At 41.9% G+C, this 21715-nt stretch overlaps 1 protein-coding gene across 4 annotated transcripts in view; it reads left to right on the top strand.

Moving 5' to 3' along the window:
- The window catches only part of SYNE2 (spectrin repeat containing nuclear envelope protein 2), a 199851-nt gene that overhangs the window by 97467 nt on the left and 80669 nt on the right, over window positions 1–21715 (top strand). For 3 of the 4 annotated variants that reach the window (XM_082317896.1, XM_082317897.1, XM_082317898.1), the window contains 10 exons: window positions 326–466; window positions 808–990; window positions 1507–1644; window positions 3716–3901; window positions 5362–5484; window positions 7517–7699; window positions 11631–11756; window positions 14153–14347; window positions 16390–16509; window positions 17170–17277. In XM_082317896.1, coding sequence (XP_082174022.1) covers window positions 326–466; window positions 808–990; window positions 1507–1644; window positions 3716–3901; window positions 5362–5484; window positions 7517–7699; window positions 11631–11756; window positions 14153–14347; window positions 16390–16509; window positions 17170–17277 — 1503 coding nt within the window. Of the gene's footprint in view, window positions 1–325; window positions 467–807; window positions 991–1506; window positions 1645–3715; window positions 3902–5361; window positions 5485–7516; window positions 7700–11630; window positions 11757–14152; window positions 14348–14934; window positions 15010–16389; window positions 16510–17169; window positions 17278–21715 lie in introns of all 4 variants that reach the window. The other variant, XM_082317899.1, reaches the window with a different exon arrangement.

Raw genomic sequence — 21715 nt, forward strand, 5'->3', positions numbered from 1 at the left:
GCATAATGAGCCTCTGTTACAGATTAGAACAGGGGCAGCTGAAGCGAAGCACCCAGGGAGTTGCAGTGTCTTATTCTTTGTTTCTTCAGGGATTGCCTTTCTTCACCAGTCATTTTTAAGTGAGAGGAAATTCTTGAATATAAACATATAAACGTTGAACCTGCTCACGTTAACGCTTCTCCCTGCTAATGTGATTCCATGCCTGTGTTTTTAAGTGACTCGTCAAGAGAAACATAAAAAGAATTTGAATATTTTTGGTGAGGTGGCACACAGAAACAAGCAGATCTTTGTAATCTCCCCTATCGTTTTCTCTTTACTCTGACAGGTTAGCTTTGAAATCTTGCAAAGCTCTCCTCAGTATGTGCTGAAAAGAAAAGCAGAAACTATTAACAATGGCCTTCAAGCTATTGAAAAGATGTTACAACAGAAGAGTGAAAACATTTCAAAAGCCAAAGAAGTTCAGAAGGTAATCTTTCCAAAAAAATTCTGTGGCTGCTAAAAGATTTTTGGTTGTTTCTACAGAGCCTGGTTTAGCAGGAGTGTAAAGTGGCCCTCCATTCGTTTTATGTCTGTAACAGGAGAAGTACAAGCAAGCATTTAGCTGGTGAATATTTACCAATTCTTTCTCACAGGAAAATACATGTTTTTTTCAACTGTGAATTACACTGGTAGATGCAGAGTGTTCTGTTCCTGTCATATCAGTTCTGAAATCTTTGCAATTCCCCATGCCCCACATGCAGAACAAATAACTCTGCTGTTATCTTTGAGCCTGACCTGATGTTTCATTTCCCCTCTCTCCACATGCAGCAAATCTGGGATATGCTGGACCTTTGGCATTACAAACTCAATGAACTGGATGCAGAAGTGCAAGATATAGTAGAGCAGGATCCCTGCCACGCACAAGAGTTGATGGATATCTTAGTGAGCCCCCTTCAGCAGTACCAACAGGTCTCGCAGCTTGCTGAGCGCAGAACTGCCATTTTAAACAAGGTAGATGCAAATGTAAAGTTTTTAAAAAATCACATCTTATAAAAAACAAAATAAAGGCTTTGCATAAAACATTATCAAAGGCTGTCAAATGAGTAAGGAGTCAAAAGCCTGCTGTAGGTGTGTTGGCTTATTGCAGCTAAGAGTTTCTGGAGTGGCATCAGCCGTGGTTGATGGGGGTTAGCGTCGGGAATTCATGCCTCTGGATGGGTGATGAGGTGGTTCTCTATGACTGCTAATGGGCTATCTGTTAAAGTAACATTGCCCTATAAATCACAACAATGCCCCTGTGAAATGTAAGCACATAAGCACCAAAATTACCTTTGATTAGAGGAGATGATAGCCTGAAATCATGAAACTGTTTCAGAAAAGTTATGATCTTTATTTCACCATACTAATTTAACTGACCTTGATGAAAATGCATCCTGTTTTCTTTTAATCTTGTCTGTAGATGTGTTTATCCTGTACAGCGAATAGAAATGCATTTGTGGTTTTCTGAAAAATCCTGTCATTTCCTAGGCTGCCAACAAGATGGAAGAATATGATGAACTCTTGAAGAATGTGAAAGTTTGGATAGAAAACACCAACTGCTTGCTAAGAGCAGATGTTCAAAATGACTCTGCAAAAAGCTTACGCAAACATACTGATGACCTTCAGGTAAGTGTTAATGCAGATATATGGTCTTGTTAGAACTGGTTGCTCTGTACAGACACAATTTTGCATTCTTAAGTCTTTCTGACATAAATTATTTACCATTTTCAATAAAGCCTTTACGTGAAAAATAGTTATAGTTGACACTCATGAAATATAGATGGATACTTTTCAATGTTGGACGTATCTGTCTTGTGAAAGTGCTGAACTGTTGTACATCTGTCTTCTAAAAATACAACATTGTCTTCTGTTACCCTACTGTGTGGTTATAATCAGTTTTTACTACCTGAATATGTATGGTTCTTTCTATATTGTGTGTATGTGATCCAAAAAGGATAAAGGGGTATTTTGATGTCTGTGTGTTACATGGAAACTTTGAAGTGAATTATGATTTGGAAGGCAATTCTCACTGTATCTTGAAGGTAATTCTGATTGGTAATTTAAAGAATCGAATGTTTGTAATATTACAGGGAAGATCAGGGCCAGGCAAGTGCCAAGAGGACTTCTGGCAATTTCTTATTTGAAATTTGAGTTTTCTATATGTCCACTCCTTGGCTTAGGCCAAGAGAGGAAGCTGGTGCTCTGAACATAGATTTTTTGTATTAAAACTAATAAGAATGCCTTATAAGAAGTAGCTGACTGTTCCGGGCTGATATGTTACAGAGCACATAGCCACAATGGGGAGATTATGATTTCCAATATCTGTGAACGTTTTTGTGACAAAAGCTTACTGTCTCCTGCGTTTGTGGTTTGGAGTGTTTTATGTGTTCTGGGCTGGGAAACTAGTGGATTTGGAAATGCACCCAAGGCTTGCATTAGAGTTGAGACATACATTCAGTCCTTTCCTTCAGTGGATCCCATGCATTTCTTGCAACCCTCACTGTGCTTCATTAAGACATTCGCTGTAATTAATCCCAAAGCTCATCCAGGTAGCTGCAGGAGTTGGGAAGAATCTTCCCATCATGCACAGCTGGCCAGGTATTTTCTGGAGCATTCTGTTACATCTAGTGTCTGCAGGCTGGTGTTCAGAACGCCCTTTTCACGTGTCTGGCGGACATGTCTTGTTCATGTACGTGGGGTCAGCCTGACCATGGCACAGGAGCTGGAGAGGAATCTTCTCCAGGATCTCATATTTTTCTTTTTTTGGGGTAGGACCTCTCTCTGAGTTTAAAATCTTCCTCTTCGTGCCTTTTGCCATGCTCCTGTAGACTTATTTTATCTAACTGATTCCCTGTCCTGGTTTAAGCTGGGATATTGTTAATCTTCTTCTTGGTAGCCGGTATGGTGCTGTATTTTGGGTTTAGGATGAGAACAATGTTGATCACACACTGATGCTTTGGTTCTTGCTAAGTAGTGCTAAGTTGTTGCTAAATAGTTGGTAAGTAGTGCTTACACAAGTCAAGGACTTTTCAGCTTCCCATGCTCTGCCCGGTGCACAAGAAGCTGGGAGGGGGCACAGCCAGGACAGCTGACTCAGACTGGCCAAAGGGCTACTCCATACATGGCGTCATGCTCAGTATATAAGCTGGGGGAGTTGCCCGGGGGGCAGAGATCGCCGCTTGGGGACAGGCTGGGCATCGTCGGCGGGTGGTGAGCAGTGTATCACTTGCTTTGTATTACTATTGTATTATTATTATTATTATTATTATTATTATTATTTGGTTTTATTATTATTGTTATTATTACTATTACTACTGTTCTATTTTTATTTTACTTCAATTATTAAACTGTTCTTATCTCAACCCACAAGTTTTCCCCTTTTACCCTTCCGATTCTCTCCCCCATCCCACTGGTGGGGGAGTGAGCAAGCGGCTGTGTGGTGCTTAGTTGCTGGCTGCGGTTAAACCATGACATTCCCTTAAAATCATGGCATCAGTCTCTCAGTTTTTTGCCTGCAGGATGCAGCAGTTTGGTTCCCTTAGGAGTGAAGTGTTTTAGTCTGAACTAAGCTTTTGGGAATACGTGCAATGGTCAGTGACATACAGGAAATTAAAGCCGATTCCTTCTGGTCCTAACCTCTGTGAAACTTCCATGTTCACCATTGATGGATCAAACTAAGCTCTTATTTTGTCTCCAGATGGCTTTGGAAGACTCAGAGCAAAAGCAGAATCTTCTACACAGTGGTTACTTGGAGCTGGAGGAGCTAACACCAGTCTTTGAAACAGACAGTGTAATGCAACAGCTAAATGAAATAGATGCTCAAGTAGCAACTTTACAGCATGAGATAGCAGAGATTCTTCCACAGATCCAGCATGCGGCTGATGTAAGTTTGGGTGACCTATATATACAGCTTATATTGCCTGCATAGAAAAAAGGTGTGCTGGTTTTGATAGGTGTGGCAAGTGAGGAAATTAATTGCTTGGAAACAAACCATCAGAAAGTGTTTGGTATCTAATTAAGCTGTAAAGTTCAGGAGTATTGATGACACTCCTAGTTCAGGAGGAGAAATGCAGGGCTTGTTGACTGGCAAATTAAAAGGGCTTGCCTTGCTGGAGGGGCTGGAGGGTAGGGCTCCTATTCAGAGGCACCCGGACAGGCTGGAGAAATGGGCTGACAGAAACCTCATGAAGTTCAACAGAGGCAAATGCAAAGTCTTGCACCCAGGAGGGAACATGTTCAAATACCAGTATAGGCTGGGGGCCAACCAGCTGGAAAGCAGCTTTGCTAAAAGTGTTTCTGGTGGACAAGACATTTATCATGACACAGCAGCACGGCCTTACAACAAGAAGGCCAACAGCATCCTGGGCTGCCTGAGCAAGAGTGTAGCCAGGAGGTCCACGGGAGCGATCTTTCTTTTTGGCACCTGTGAGATCATACGTGGGTGCTGTGCTCAGTTTTAGATTTCCCAGTGTAACGAAGACATAGACGTATCTGGAGTGAGTCCAGGAAGGTCACCAAGGTGGTCCGGGGGCTGTAGCACAGGATGTAGGAGGAACGGCTGGGAAACCTGGGTCAGTTCAGCCTGGAGAAGAGACAGCTCGGGAGTAGGGGGGCAGGTATTACTGCTGTCTGCTGCTACATAATGGGAGACTATAGACAAGACAGAGCCATACTCTTCTTGGGGTGTGCAGAGAAAAGATGAGCAGTAACAGACCCAAATTATAACAAAGGAAATTCCATCTACATGTAGGAAGGATTTTTTTTTGCAGTGAGATTGGTCAAACACCAGATCAGGGGCCCAGAGGGGGGGTAAAATCCCCATCCCAGGAGATAGCCAAATCTCAACAGGATCAGGCCCCAAACAACCTGCTCTGATGGGCACCAGAGGCCTCCCGAGATTCCTTCCAACCTAATTTATTCTGTGACTCTGTCTCCGTGAGAGTTCACAAGCAGCTGTACTGTATGTGGATCCATTTTCCATCTGACATAAGACTCTTCATATAGGAAGCTGCAACAGCGTAATTAGACCAGTTTCCTATGCTGATGACTATCACCACTGGAAAAGTGTCTTGTCACTACTGGTAATTTAAAATGTGACTTTTCAACGATATTTCAATTCTGTATTCAGGGTTTAAAACAGACCAGGTGACCTTAGATATTTAATTCCTCCAGAAGTTATGATGATACATAATGTATAATAACTAGCCTTTTGATTGGTACTATCCATTAACATATCCTGCATATGCTGCACTTGTATTTCTTTTTAAATTAAGTGAAAGGCAGAAATGCAAGTTGCCTTTGGTATTTGTACTATCTACAGATTGTCTTGTTCCCAAAATCTAGGAATTGGATGCCATTGAATCTCATGTGAAGGTGTTTGAGAAGGAAGTTGCCAAAATGAAGACAATCCTGTCATCAGAAGATCTGTTAGAATTTTCTCCGAAAGACCAACTTAAACATGGACAGGTCTGTGAAAACTCCTATATAGGCCTTTTTCCCTGTATATTTATGCATAAGTTAGCATAAATATGCTTTCATAAGCATAAGGCTGTTTTGTGACTGCAAACTACCATGAACAAGTTTTTAGTATATGGCTTTGAAATGTTAGTATCACACAAATTCTAACTCTCGGATCAAAGATTGAAAGTATTATTTCAGTCATGATTTCGGCTACATGTTTCTACAGTAGCAAGTAGTGCAATCCAAGAGGAGCACATTGGTAGGGCAAAAACAGTTGGTGCAGAGGACCTGATACCTGTGTTGTACGTGTCTTGGGGGCTTACTTTGGACTGATCCTGTAGAACGGACATCCATTAGTGGCTGGGTGTCTTCAGAGGCTCTTCTGGAGAGTATCTTCTGCTTTAGTTTCATTTGAAATGAATCCAGTTTGTATGCTCCAAGACAACTGTGCAATGTAAACCCTAAGGTGAGACTGTTGGAGATCCCTTCAAGAAGCACAGTCATGGTTTGAATGAAAACATGTGAAATTAAAGCACTCTTGAGAACATGCCCATAGGGAACTCGAGTATGTAACTTAAGCACACGTTGTCAGACATACCTGCTATATTTGAATGTCTTCATTTTTGGAAAATTTATGGCCTGACTTTCAGAGACACTTGCTGCACATCACTCTACTTAGCATAAAAGAGTAAGTAATCTGAAAGTCTGAAAATCAGGCCCTATTTTTTCAAAAATGGAGGCAAAATTTAGCAGATGTTTCTGCAAATGTAGGCTGGAATGACTTACCATAAAACTATTTCATCATGCAGGGACTTCACTGCAAAGATACCTTGGCCAGATGGTTTTCCTTTCTCTGCTTGAGTAAAGCAAAGCAAAGCATTATGGTATCTTTTCTTTTATACCACATGCAGTCCATATTGTTAGCTGACTGAAAAGCAAAAAGCATGGGTTCAGTCTAGCGGAGGGATAAAAATGTCATCCTATCTCTCATAGCTTTGTTATCCAGAGATCAATTCTGTAATAGCTACATTACATGGAAAAACTAAAGTAATATTTTTTCTGGAAAATAATGTTCACCTACTTCCTTATTTTAAACTGAAGCCTGGATATTACGCTAATACTAAAAAATTCCTGATACGGGCTGCTTATGAATGAGAGAATAAGCATCTCTATTCCAGTTGGGGTCTTTTAAAATGAAATCTTCTGGAGAGGGAATTTAACAAAAATATTAATAACTGAAAGGCCCATGAGGTGGTGTGTATTTATGTTTTTTTTCCTTCTGAAATTCCCACCTGAATGAGGTCTCAGTAGGATTTCATGTTTCTTTAGGAGAACCAAGAAGTTGTGAGTTGGTATTGCCATTCTGTCTTTCCTAAGTTGATCACCGAGTCTTCCATAAAACAAGTATTGTGGTATGAAACTGCACATTTCTGTTCATCCACAAGTGATAAAGGGGGTTGTAAACTGTGCATCCACTCGGGGTGTTGTGATATGAAATGCTGTCTTTGACAGGAAAGACAACTTCAGAGGTTTCTCCTGGCTTCCATCCTGATTCATCGTCTCAGCTATGTTGATAAGACTGTTTATAGGATGATCATAAAATGGCTGGCTTTAATATAGGGCATTTCATGGCTGCTTTGCAGCACAAAAAAAGAAAAACCAGAGTTGGCTAGAGTGACATTAAAGGGTTTGCACCAGCTTTTTAACTGTTTTCACTGCCAAAGATGCGCTACTTTGAAATGACACGCTTAGTAAATAGTAACTAGTCTGAATGTGTCCCTTTTTCTGTCACTGTGCAAACTTTATGTATGTATGCACAGAAAAAGCAGAACTGTAAATGTAAGTTTTATCTTCCTCTTGCTTTAGACAACCTCACCATGGATTTTTCACTTATTTGTTCCAAGATAAAAATATTCTTCCTTCTTAAATGGGAAACTCACCAAAGAGAACTTTTGCACACCCTGACCATAGTATATATTTTCAGTGTTGATTTTTCCAACTCAGTATCACATCCATCATCTATCCTGTATCCTAATAGGTTATACTTGACCATGTTGGTACCATGCAGAAGACCGTTGTTCATATACAGTCCTTCAAAGAAGCACTTCAGCTACCAGCGGTGAAAATGCAACCTTTCTCAGTCTTCCAAAGAGCAAGACAACTCTTGAGAGAATTGAAGAAATTAGAAAAAATTACTAAGGAACAAAATGACCTACTAGAGGTAATTGGCTTGTTTTTTTTTTTTTTCTTTTTTACTGTCACCTAAACCACCTTTATTTTATAATAATTTTGATCACTAGACAATATTGTTTTTACAGGCATATAGTACACCTACTTTTTCTTCTATGTAATGGTTTGGGGATTTTTTTTGTTCTGTTTTTTTCCTGTGTAATTTGATGCTACGACAAGGCACACTGGATAGTCATGAAATTAATTTCAGTTTTCCAATTCAGTCACAACTGACACCATGTGTTTTACCATATTGTAGAAGAAATGAAGGCCCAAGTGTCTTATGACCCAGGTTTGCACAACTGATGATCGAAGTCCAGTGTTACATGCAGGTGCTCACATCTGCAATGTTCATTCACGTCCTTAAACGTGTCTTGAACATGGAAATTCTTTGTTGATAGCCATTAGATAGAAATTGCTGACAATTAATAGCAGAAAGTCTTTTACTAAAGATGATCTTCGCAAATCAGTGAGCCAGGAAAGTGAGCATTTTCTACCGTTGTCGCTTGGTTAATTCATTGTTTTGAGGCAGGACTTCAGCCCTCAGAAGGTCCCATGCAAGGATGTGTTTGCATAAGAGAAGATGTGACAGGGGGCTTGGAGATGCTGTTGGCCAGTCCAGCTCTGGAAACAGAAGTCATATAACAACATTGGTGACAGTTGGCTGTAGGAGAAGGCAGTGCCAGTGGGGTCAGCAAGCGTTAATTCATGGGCAGTATGAGTTATGAAACAGCTATGCTATGAAACAGCTCCAAACCTGAAGCACCAACCTCTGTAGCACTTCACGGCACGATGTGGCTGTACCAGCTCAGGAAGGTTTTAACTCAGGGATATCTGCATCACACCACAATGCCTGGCATAGATAGATATACTTGGAGGCACTCTGGAGTTCGGTTACGCATGTTCCCACGTCAGCAGAGATATGAAAATTCTCATGTGATCCATCCATTTCTCGGCAGAATGATAGCAGCACATAGAAAAATGACACAGTATCTTTGCTGATTTGGTTTTCCAAACCTATTACAGTACAGCAGAATGCTTCAGAACATCTAACTTCTTACTGGGCATTTCGGAGGCCAGGGAGACACAAGTGGCAGCTAAAATGTGAACATCCGTCTTTGATTTTCAGTTTGTGAAATTAAGAGCACCACACCAAGAGAAAACTCAAACATGCTACATGACTAATGCACGCTTGGAGTTTGAAAAAAGCAATGACTGTGAGATCTGTATGATCCCTGCAGCCTTTTTTTTTTTTTAGTCCATAAAATTTCTTATGTCTGAAAAATGGATGTGGTAAAATGTACCTTTTTCAGAGAGTTACCAGATCAAATACTCAGGAATTTTCAAAACACTTTAAAACCATCAGAAACAGAGTGCTTTGCAATTATAAAGTGTTATCATGAGACTTCTAACTGGTTTATGTGGAGCATTAGGTCAAGGTTTAGATTTTCCTCCTTTTTGAAACAGCTGTAGCCTTTTTTACTCAGCATTTGCCTTTATCTTACAGGCATCCAACAATCTGTAGCTGAGTGAAATTTCTTTGTGAGAAAACAGATTGGAAAAATTGCGATTCTTGGCAGCTAGGATATCAAACTGTGCAAAAAAGATTTTCCAGTCTTGTTGAATGGGTTGAAAGCAGCAGTAATACAATACAAGTCTAGCACCAGCTAAGACATAACAAAGGATAAAGCTGGTAAAGGATGACATTTTGCATGCTGCATTAGAAAGGCAGTAAGTATCTTGATAGAGAGGAAAGCAAATGGGAGGCAAGCTTCCTGTACAAATATATACATAGTTATTTTTTTCCTGAGGATTAGTTTTGAAATTTTAGTGTTTGGATGCGTTTGCCCATATTTTGCTATCGGTGATGCAATAGGATATTGCACTAGCAACTTTTGTATAATTAAGTTGCAGTGTAACATCTGAAAAAATATAACAGAAACAAAACCTGTAATAGGTAGTGTAAATGCATTGAGGCAAGATTTCAGGTGATTTCGATCTGTGTTGAATGTTGCCCTCTATTTTTTATTATGGCCTGTCAAGTACCACACCTATCACTACCTAAATAACGTCATCAGGAAGAGGAGCTGGAAGCCACAGCTGCTTCTACTGGTTTTCTGTGCAAGAGAGTGGCAGTATTTGCATATTTGATGATTTACTGTGCTCATTTTTAGTAAGCTCTTCCATAACAAATACAACGCCTGTCTGCACGTATGCTATGGTAGGTGGGCCCTTTCCATGGGTAGGTCTTCTAGTATTACAATATGAAAAGTAAAAAGCAAACGTTAAGCAGGAAATAACTCAAAAGAGAGGCAACAATTCTAGGAAGAGACTCAGTCCCACATAATTTATATTATATTAGGAAAAGGATAAAATAAGATCTTTTGCCTCTCAGTCGAAGGCAGGGAATTTTAGATGAGGTATCTTCAGGCAAGCGGCTATATTCATGTATTGGCCTGTGACAGAAGACGTTGGAGTCTCTATACAGAGTATTCATATTCTTTAGTTAGTCAAGGAAACTTCAGGTAGTACGCATTTTACCTATTACTAAACAGTCCTGTTCATGTGGAAGTGAAGGTATGGGTAGGAGAATCTCTCTTGTAGAAGGACTTTTAGTTTCCGATTAAAACTGGGCAGGAGAAGACCTACTCTTTTTTACCTCCTCTGATTCTTTAGCTATGGCATTAAGACTACAGTTCACAATTAAATATCTTCCTCTCCAATCTGGCTTTTTTTTTAAGTGGGGAAAATAGTTTTTTCTTCCTTTCAAAACCTGTAAGTAAAAAAAAAAACCAACCAACCATTTAGAACCTTATTAGTTTGTGTTTTACTGAGAAGGAGTGCTACTGCGAGAAAGTGACTGAAGAAACGGCACTGTTACTGTTCAGAGCAGGAGAGACTCTTTGCTCTGAAAGGCAGAGTCTGTGCACGCTTTGCAGAGAGATTTTTCAACCTGTCAGGCTGTTCAGGTGCTGCTGTCAGCAGAGTAAGTTCAAGCCTGTTGATGGTAGGCTGCATTTTCTTCATTACCTTTTGCAGACACCTGAGGAATAGTCCTTAGATATTCTTTGGTTCTCAGCCCACGGGTTGGAAAGCACAGAGCCACCAAATGTTCTGCAAATAAAATGTTTTCACAAAATATTCTGATTTGTAGATGTAACAATTTCTTAATGACCTGAGACATTGTGACAGGCTGTGGCTGACAAACACGAACAATGTGTGTGGGGAGATTGCCGATTTCTGCATGAACAGTAAAGCATGGGGGGTTGATGAGATTTTGCTGTCACTGTCAAATGAGTAAAAGGGAATTTGGCTGCTTATAACATAATATGTTTTCCTTTAAGTCATGTGAGAAGAGGAAGCTTAAACAAAGTGGAAATACTTACCATTTTTATAGGAAGTATTCAAATTGTCAGATACTGCGGTTGGCTTATCCTCTGAGCTGCAGTGTCTGCCTGGTGTACAGCACAGTTCATTTTTGGTCAGTGCAGAACTAGCTGGCAGTAAAGACCTGAGCACCAGTAAAAACCAGGTAGGCTTTCTAACATGACGTGAAATCCTATAATTTATCTTTTTTTTTTTTTTTTTCAGCCTGTTCTAAATTGTAGTGAATGTGATTAAATATGCTCCATTTGTATTTTATAGCCAAATTCATAGCTCTACTCTGGAGTAAGCAAAAGATGTGCTCCTAGGCAGAATACCCCACCATACTTTGACTTATGAATAGAGCAGTTTGTTTGTCTTTAGCAAGTGAATAATAAGCTTCGTGAGGACAGGTGGTGCAAAGTTAGCAGAACAAACAGTTTCTTTTACATGTAACTACAGATGCAAAGGAGGCTTCAGTACAAGTTTGTTGCATTACTGACTAGTTTGTTTCTGTACTAGTTAATTCAAAATGATTTATGAGAATTACTATTTCACAGGAAGCTGTAAAGAAAACAGAAGAATGTGAGCAAGAAATTGAAAAGTTGAAACAATTCTTAAAGAACCACTTGGTTGAAGTATCACATGAAGATCAACCACTGGCTCAGAAGACTCATTGTCCAGAGGTGGGTTTCATTGTTTTCTCTCTCATGTCTGATACTTGTCCTGACTGACACTAATCATGACAACGCAGAGCACTAAGAAATGTCAGTGTGCTTCCCCTTCCCACCACATTCAAGCAGGCATTGAATGCCATGATGTGACTACGCATACCTAAGTTGACATATACAAAGAGATATTACAATTAATATTAGTTTGCAAGTTGGGTATATCTTTTATAATATACTCCTTATTGACATTGATGTATCATTTGTACCTATATCAACTTCTAAGGAAAATTTAGAGTGCTGTTTTCATGACAGCTGACAGCTGTTTTGGTGAAACAATATGCAGCACTGAGCTTGCCTATGCTCAGCATCCTGCTGGTGTTGCTGAGGCAGCAGCTTGGGATAGTGCATAAGAAGAGAACTGAGTCCATTTCTGATCACTGACCATGCAACGGTGCTGTTGGTGATTCTGGTTAGGGTTAGATTCTTTAGACGCCTTTCCTTGTCCTCACTGCCATGCTGTGTTTTCATGAACTGATAAACATGTGTTGCTTTTCTCCCTGCAGTCGGCTGCTTTCTGTAATGCATTAATTGATTATTTAATGCAAAAATAGGATGTGTTTTAAGGACAGCACTGCAGAAGTCAGGAAATTACTAATTAAGTGTAATAACTATTTATAGTGCCTCTGAAATGTTCAGCTTTTTGCAGTCAGTCACAATAAAGTTCATACACATACATTGTACTTGCCTAATAACTATAATCACTCGGTAGGCTCCTAAGTACATAGCTGCTATGCTTTCAGGTGGTTGGATGTTGGAGACTTGATGCTAGTACTAGGTGTGACTCATTTCCTGATTCTTGTTTTTGTCTTCGATTGTAGGACTTTCTGTTTAATAGCTCTTGTTTTAGAAGAAAACCTGTTTCACAACTGTAGCATTTCATGAATAGAAGTAGGCAATGGAACTGCCCATCTTATTGAGGGGCTTCAGATGATGAAGTGATGTTAATAAAGATTTGGTTTCTCAGGAGGTTTTTGGCTAGTTGCAAAGCCATAGCTGGTAAATGTATGCTCTAAAGTCTCCTCCTGCAGGGAAACAAATAGAAATACTGTTCTTAGTGGACATTTATAAAAATCTGCCAAAGTATCATGGATGGCTGTTTCTTCATTCTAAGGACTTTTTCTTGCCTCTACCTTTGGAAGATTTTACCCTGTGTTTTTGAGTGTACAAAAAGAAAAAACATCCTTGTCTGAGCAGAATTCCCATGTCCTTTGAAAATTTGCTGGGGTTCCTGCCTCCACCTTCCCTCTCATGCAGCCACACTAGTGTTATTAACAGAAACACCTGTAGTAGAGACAGAACCAGCAGTCTTACTGCTTTCATCTGTCACAGATTATTACTTGCATAGCATTATTCACACCATGATAGAGCATGGTGTGGAATCAATGCTGTTCTTATTTCAAGCCTAGCATCAAAGCTTCCTCTGATGGACTAAGCCCAGCGTGCAGTGGGATATTTAGCCATGTTTCCATTTTCTGAGCAAGCAACAGTGCTTCAAAGAACTTTCGCACTTTCAGTAATGAAGGGAGTAGGGCATTTTATTCATTGCCCTGTCTTACTCTGTTATTTGTTGTGCTTTCTTTGCTCACCTGGAGACTGGGTGGTAAGGAAAGGCCGTGGTAGAAAGCTCTAAGGGCAGAACACTGGCTAGAGCAATAGTCATGGCCAGGGAGGAGACCAAGACAGATTTATTTCCGCCTTTGTTAGTGCAGAGTTACTTGGATTATTGTTTAATCCCTGCAAAACATTAAATATTTTCCTTGTACTTTGTTGGGGACCATTGCTCCCAGTATCACATTCAAAGACATGGGATAGTTTTGGCCCTGGCCATGTCACTAAAACCTCCCAAATGGCTTGTTTCCTTCTTTTAGACCAGCTTCAGCACAGATGACTCAGCCCTGAGCTACCCTTATTGCTGTCTTTGCCCTCATCAAGGCTATCCCAAGTGTTTTGTGTCAGGTTTCCAGAGAAGGTAGTTGGAAGTAATATCACCTGCGCTGACACACAGAGTAATGTAACCCAGCTGCATTCCCGCTGTCCTGAAGCAAACTCATATTCCCATGGCTATGCAGGACCTAGTTAGAATTAATTATCCAGCCTTTCACATTTCCTTCCAGATTACCACCTTCTGCATTACAGATGGCAAGTGCTGTCCTGAGCTGAATCTGTTGCTGCTGTTTTGCATGTATCTGGACAGCTCCTGCAGTGACAATGGGGAACTGTCCCAATGCCCTGAAAAAGGAAAAAGGGGAAATAGCCCCAGTCCCAGTAAGATGCATCACTGGTATCATCTGTTACGTTACTGTTTGGTTAAGTAAGAAAAATGGATGCTTACAGATGTTGTTGCTCCTTAGGGAGAAATGGAAGCTGTAAAAGAAGAAATCATAAAGCTGTGCCAACGAAAGGAAGATATCCTTACCAGGACAAAGAATTCAGTGTCTGAGCTTCACCAGCGCCTACAGCAAGAAGTGCCTGAATCAGGAGATGAACCCTCAGCCTCTGTATTAGCACAAAGTGACTTGATTGAGACTGATGTTTCTGGTCAGCAGGTAAGTGGAGCAGCACATTGTGATCACTTATCCGAGAGCCAAAGAGGAAGGTAAATAACCCTTCTTCCTCCAGGAGGAGTGGCATGTGAGAGAGGAGCACCCCTGCCGCTGTGAATCAATACTACTTCTCCTCCCCTTCGTGCTTCTGACTGGTCCCAGAAGGACTAAGTATGATGCATGTCTAGGAGAAGATGGGAGAGAGGTGTGCCTCTGGTTATTTTTTAGCATGAGCAGATCCAACATGAAGTTTGCATCAAGCAATCAAAGCAAAATGCTCAATGCGTAGTTTTGTTGATAATCAGTTGTTCTGGGATTTTCGGTAATTGTTTTCATGGAACAAAATGAAATTTCTCCCAATTATACCTGTGATATTGAAACATTTACAGCATAGAGAAAAGTCCCAATTTTCAGAGGTGCTTAGTACCTGCAGCTTTCAATTACTTTAATGTAGGGTGGCAGATGTTCAGTGCTTCTCCAAAAGCGGACCCCAAGTGGTAACTTTCTTTTGGTTTGCAGGCAGAAGAGAAAAGGTTTTTACTGTTCTTGTCATGAATAATTGGGCTGTCTCTTTGTGTGTATTTTTGTAGTTGAAAAAAAGAGGAATGATGTTTCTTCTGCCTTCCTTAGATGAAGAATCAGAAGACTGTTCTTTCCACAGCAAGGCGAGTTCAGTATATATCTTATATATACAGCTGTATATGTAAGATACAAGATTTTGGTACAGGACAAATTATGAAAAATGTGTAAATCCGAAATACTTCAGAACAAATTCAAATATCTGTTATTGCTCCAGGATACTAAGAAATTGCACTCAAGCCAGCCTACCAATATTACAATACCAATATTACACAGCATCTCATTCTGTGAGGAGTGATACTGCTTTTGATGGGATTGCTTATACAGTAATACCCCCTTTATGGAAGTGTTAGTGGCAAAATATGGGCCTCAATACCAATGTTTATATGTGGGGGTGGGGTTCAGACAGAATTAGACAGTCTGAAGTGCTAAAACTTAGAAGAAACAACCAAAATTATTTGTATGTATGAGCTTAAGAAAAAAAGGGCCTGATCAGACTATTGAGAATGAAGTTAAGATAGGAGAGATTTCTGGGAGAATGAGAGAAACTGGGAAACACTGCTCAACAGGTTGCTCTGAATCTGGGGAGTCTGAATGCCCAGGTGAACTGCAGAGAAGCAAAGCTGGGAGTAAAGTTTCACAATAATAGCTTTCGGAAAAAGAAAAAAAAATCCATTAAACTTTCTCCACACTTCCCTGCACCCTAGGGACTAAACAAGATGTATTCGAATGAAATCAGGAACGTGCAGAAGTGCTGGTGAGCTTGTAGCCTAGCTACCTGCTTGCACAGCAGTTCACAGACTGCCTAGGCTGGCAGGGACCAGCTACTGTCATCTGCATCTCCTGAGAGGGCCTGTGGCCTCAACCAAGTTTTGAAGAATCTCCATTTCTCTGAAGTCCTCGCTGTGGATATTAATTAGCCTTTTTGCTACATCCTTGCAACAAGAATCAAAAGGAAACGTGGCAAAGGGGTGACAGAGTATTGGAGGGGTTGCTTTAGGCTAGCAAGGAGGGAACTCCATGGCTAGACAGTGTGAAGAAGTCCAAACAGCTTGGATAGAGGTGGTGTCTTACTACTCTGATCCAAGCACTTCAGTTTTAAGGTTTCTGATTCTGCACCTTCATTGGTGCAGTTTTCTTTACATACAGGACTTTTTAGGGGACAGGACAGGAGAAAGAGTGTTTCTTGTTGGGTTTTTTTTTTTATTTTTTTAAAGAGTGTGAAAAAAATGAGGATACTCTGAGGTCTCTAGAGAAAACTATCAGTGTCATCCAGCTGCCATTCATCTTGCAGCAGAGCTATAGAGCAAGGGAAGAGGTGGGATTTGGGAAACACAATAAAGATAGATAAACAAGGCAGAAATAGAGCAAAGTGTTACTGAAGGTTTGCAGTAATTTACATTGCCTGAAGGAATATCTGAGCTTCTTGTTCACGGGCTAATGCTGAGCTGTTACTACTTTCAAAGGGATGTACAGCCACAGAGAAAGATGCAAGCTTTTGGCCTTCAGAAAGAGATGATGAAAGGCACAAGGAAGGCAGTGCAACCTCCTGGTCTTCTGGTACCTTGTCGGATGGCATTGCTCAGGTAATGCACTCAGGTTTATCTCCGCGGGGATGGGAACTCATCTTTGTGGAAAAGATCTGCACAGTCCTAGGTATTGCTGAAGTCTGCAAAGCAAGAGAACTGTAGAAATGCAGGACATGATGGCCTTATTCAGATCCTCCATCTTCCATATCACACTAAATCTTGCCATTTAAAATCTCCTTTTCTGTTGCGCATATTGGTTGGCCTCAATGACCTTAAGGGTCTTTTCCAACCTAAATGATTCTATGATTCTATATTAACTTCTTCTAGCCTGAAAAAACCCTCAAAGATAGAAACACACATTTGGTAGCAGCAGTTTGTTTCACTAATTCCTGGGAAGGCTGTAAAATGTGCATTTTGTTGGGGGATGATTTGTGGAAGAGGTTCTCTTTGTACATGAGAAGATCAGCATCTAAGACACCCAATTGGCTACAATTTTGGTGGCGTACTGCTCTGTTCTCATGGTGTCTCACTAATGTTGTGATAGCTGCAGTTGCCCATTTCTGTATATCAATGTCACAGGCATAAGAGAACTTCTCTCTATGAATACTCTTGGGCCAGGACCACTATAGGTTGAGCGGCTGCTGCCCTTCGAGGCTTCTCTAGCACAACAAGGCAATAACGATACAAATACTTCCACTGTTGCCTCTCTCTCTACAGGATGATGATGAGGTAATGCAATCGCACAGTAAACATGGTGAGGAAACATCTATGCAAACTTTGCAGAGCACTGAAGGCCCTGGCACAGGTGATGGCAGTCAGGCTATGGTGAGTTTGAAGGCCTGAAGAAGGCTGAACAAGATGATCTTCTGAACTTATTGTATAACCTACCTAGTGGGCAGAAGCCCTGTTTCGTTATGGTTATGCTACTGGAATTTGTTGTGGTATTTATGATATGGTAGAATACCTACAACCCTTTGTGGGCCTCTTCATATTTCTGCTTTGGGTGATAATAAATACGTTTTGATTTGTTCGTTGAAAATGCAATTTACTAAGGGAACAAAATGGAGTATTTTCAGGAAGTAAGGTGCTGGCATTCATACAGGCACGAATGGAAGGATTCAAGTGATATAAACATACATTAACTATGGGATTTTTAAGTGGCAGTTAAAGGAGAAAAGAAGATCAACACTCCTATATGTTGCTGCTTTGTGGAAGGTATGCACAGGCTAAGGGAGGAGTGGGCAGCAGCCTATAGGCTATGTACAAAATAGCGTATGGAGATAGACATGAATGCTCCAGGAGGGCCAGGGGCCTCAGACTAGTACAGAGCACCTCAGCTCTTCATGGGTTTCAAGTGTGGAAGAAGACAGAATGCATCATTGCCTGGGGCAGGAGCTGGCCCCCAGGTCACTTTGTTTGACTCGTTCCATCATGCTTAACCTTTAACTTATAGTTAAAAAGCCATAGCAAACGATTAAAACCCAGCCAGCAGCACAATATATTCTGTATTGGTATTAAAGAAATAGCCTCGTGTGCGTGTATTATATATGACGTAATTGTATGTGTGATCTCTCTATGTTTTTTCTCTCTGCTACCCTGTGATGCTGTTGGTTTCTGCATGTGCAGGACAGGTCTAAGCTCCCTTCGCAGCTGCAGATGTAGTCCCTGCAGCACCCAAGCACAGCGAGCAGTGCAGCTGAGCTCGCGCTGTTTGTCTGTATTAGGCTGAGCTGAGCCCCTGGCTGCACTGAGTAAATCTCCATAGAGGATAATGGGAATTTAGACACCTGTATTCAACCTCCAGCTGAACATTTTGGGTTTCCAGGAGCCTTACAAGACAACATACGCCCTCCTGGCACCTCTGTGTGCCACCACTGTGTTTTGTCAGCGTCTTGCCTTCAGGGGCACCCACAGCCTGTCGGACCCAGCGATACAAAAGTTCGGTGGAGCGGTTTCTTGAGCCGGATACGGCGGCTCTGTGGTCTGTGGAGAGAGAGCTGTCAGGCTGTGAGCCAGGGTCCTTCTCTGCTCAAGCAGGCACGTTTCTCAGAGGTGGCCTCCTTTCTCAGATGATACCAGACACCTTTTTTGCTTGCAACATCTTTTCCACTTCAAAGTTTTGCTACACTGTGACATTTCCATACCCTACACAACTCCCTGTAGAGTGATTTTTTTTTTACTTTTTTTTGTTGTTGTTGTTAAATGATTTATTTACAAGATCAATTACTATTTGGAGACAGGAAGATATTTATTTTTATAAATGGTAAATCTATTTGTTTTCCCTAGGGATGTGTGTACATGTAGAGATTTATGAAGTTGATTATATTTATGTTCTCCATTTAGAGCTTAACTGCTTGCTAAAATTAAATAATTCCTACTATCGTAGTGATTGCTAAATGATACCATTTCCTCTCTCTGGCATGTTGTCCCTCCCATGCAAACATACCTGCTTCCAAATTCAGTCGTAGCATCCTAAAACACAATTTAGGATTCAGAAAAACATTTGAATTACTGGACGAGGAAGAAAAGATGGGTTATAGTTGTAGGTGACTCCCTTCTGCGGGGAACAGAGGGTCCAATATGCCAGACAGACCCTCCTCTTAGGGAAGCCTGCTGCCTCCCCTGCGGTTAAGGACATCACTAGGAAACTTCCTAGCCTGGTACCACCCTCAGACTATTACCCATTATTGCTCTTCCATGTGGGCGGTGATGAAGCCATAACACATAGTCCAAGGGCAATCAGGCTTCACGGCCTTGGGACAGTTGCTAAGGGAATCTGGAGCACAAGTAATTTTTTCTTCTATCCTTCCAGTTGCGGGCAGCAACATTGGAAGAAACAGATGGACCCAGCCTATAAATACGTGGCTCCATGGCTGGTGTCACCGCCACAATTTTGGGTTTTTCAGTAAAACAATTTTGGGTATTTCAATAGTGGGATGGTCTACACGGGACCAGGTGTGCTGGTGTCGGATGGGATTCACCTTGCTCAAAGCTGGAAGAGGGTCTTTGCTCATGAGCCAGCAGGGCTAATTGACAGAGCTTTAAACTAGACTTGAAGGGGGAGGGGGTCGATATCAGGCTTGCTTGTGACAAGCTGTGGGATGACATGCCCAGGTTAGAGGAATGGGGTGCTAGTGAGAGCCCTCAGCCTGTTGCTCTGAGATGTGTTGGGTACCCTGGAGCACACTTGAAGTCTTACATAGATGAGCCAGGTGCTCCTGAGGTAATAGGATCTGACAGGGAAACACTGGTGAAATACCTCGAAGGAATTAAGGGGTGTTCCTCTAAGAAGGTGACACAGCCAACAGCCCAGCTGAAGTGCCTCTACACCAATGCACGCAGCATGGGCAACAAACAGGAAGAGCTGGAAGCCACTGTGCTGCTAGAAAGCTATGACCTAGTTGCCATTACTGAAACTTAGTGGGACAAATCCCATGACTGGAGTGTGGCTAGGAATGACTACAGACTGTTCAGAAGGGACAGGCAAGGAAGGAGGGGTAGAGGGGTTGTCCTCTACATCAAGGAATGGATAGATTGTGAAGAGCTGTCTCTGAAGAATAGCCACGGGCAGGTTGAAAGCTTGTGGGTAAGAATTAGAGACTGAGGCTATAAAGGGAACCTTCTGGTTGGTATCTACTACAGGCCGCCTGATCAAGGGGAGCCTATTGACAAAGCCTTCTTACTCCAGCTGCAGGAGGCATCATGCTCACAGGCTCTCCTCCTGCTGGCGGACTTCAACCATCCTGACATCTGCTGGAAAAGCAGCATGGTGAGCTGTAGGCAATCCAGGAGACTCCTGGAATGCATTGAGGATAACTTCTTAAACCAGATACTAGACAGCCGTACCAGAGGGGCTGTGGTACTGGACCTGATGGTCACCAACATAAGTGAGCTAATCGGCGACGTCAAGATTGGAGGCAGCCTGGGCTACAGTGATCATGCACTGGTGGAATTTGCAGTCCTGAGGGATATGGGTCAGGCAAAGAGTAAAGTCAGGACCCTGAATTTTAGGAAGGCAAACTTCCAGGTGTTCGAGTTAGTCAATAGGACCCCCTGGGAAACTGCCCTCAGGGACAAGGCAGCAGAGCAGAGCTGGCAGGCCTTTAGGGATGCTTTCCATAGAGTGCAAGAGCTCTCGATCCCCAGGTGTAAGAAATCAGGAAAGGAAGGCAAGAGACCAGTATGGCTGAATCAAGACCTGCTGATCAAACTAAAGGACAAGAAGGAAATGCACAGGCAGTGGAAGCAGGGACAGGTATCCTAGGAAGAGTATAGGGACGCTGCCCAGTTTTGTAGGGATGGGGTCAGGAAGGCCAAGGCATGGCTGGAGCTGAACTTGGCAAGGGGTGCAAAGAATAATAAGAAGGGCTTCTATAGGTGTATCAGCCAGAAAAGGAAGGTCAAAGAAAGTGTAGCCCCCCTGATGAACACAACTGGCAAACTGGTAACAACGGACAAAGAGAAGGCTGACGTACTCAACAACATTTTTGTCTCAGTCTTCACTGGCAACCTCCCTTCCCACATATCTTGAGTGGACGGACTGCAGGACAGGGACTGGGGGAACAAAGTCCCTCCCACTGGAAGAGAAGATCAGGTTCATGACCACCTGAGGAACCTGAACGTACATAAGTCTATTGGACCTGACAAGATGCATCGCAGAGTCCTGAGGGAATTGGCTGATGTAGTTGCCAAGCCACTCTCCATGATATTTGAAAAGTCATGGCAGTCAGGTGAAGTCCCTGGGAACTGGAAAAAGGGAAACATTGCACCCATTTTTAAAAAGGGTGAAAAGCGTGACTGTGGGAACTACCAACCTGTCAGCCTCACCTCTGTGCCTGGGAAGATCATGGAGTAGATCCTCCTAGAAGCTATGCTAAGGCATGTGGAGGACAGGGAGGTGATTCAAGTCAGCCAGCATGACTTCACCAAAGGCAAGTCTTGCCTGACCAACCTAGTGGCCTTCTATGATGGAGTGACTACATCAGTGGACAAGGGAAAAGCTACAGATGTCATCTATCTGGACTTCCATAAGGCTCCCCACAACATCCTTCTCAAAATTGGAGAGATATGGATTTGATGGATGGGCTGTTTGGTGGATGAGGAATTGGTTGGATGGTCACATCTAGAGGGTAGTGGTGAATGGCTCGATGTCCAGATGGAGATCAGTGACAAGTGGTGTTCCTCAGGGGTCTGTACTGGGACCAGTACTGTTTAATATCTTCATCAATGACATACAGTGGGATTGCGTGCACCCTCAGCAAGT

This window comes from Platalea leucorodia (genome assembly GCF_965183815.1).
Source record: "Platalea leucorodia genome assembly, chromosome: 7".
In the NCBI taxonomy this organism is placed as follows: Eukaryota; Metazoa; Chordata; class Aves; order Pelecaniformes; family Threskiornithidae; genus Platalea; species Platalea leucorodia.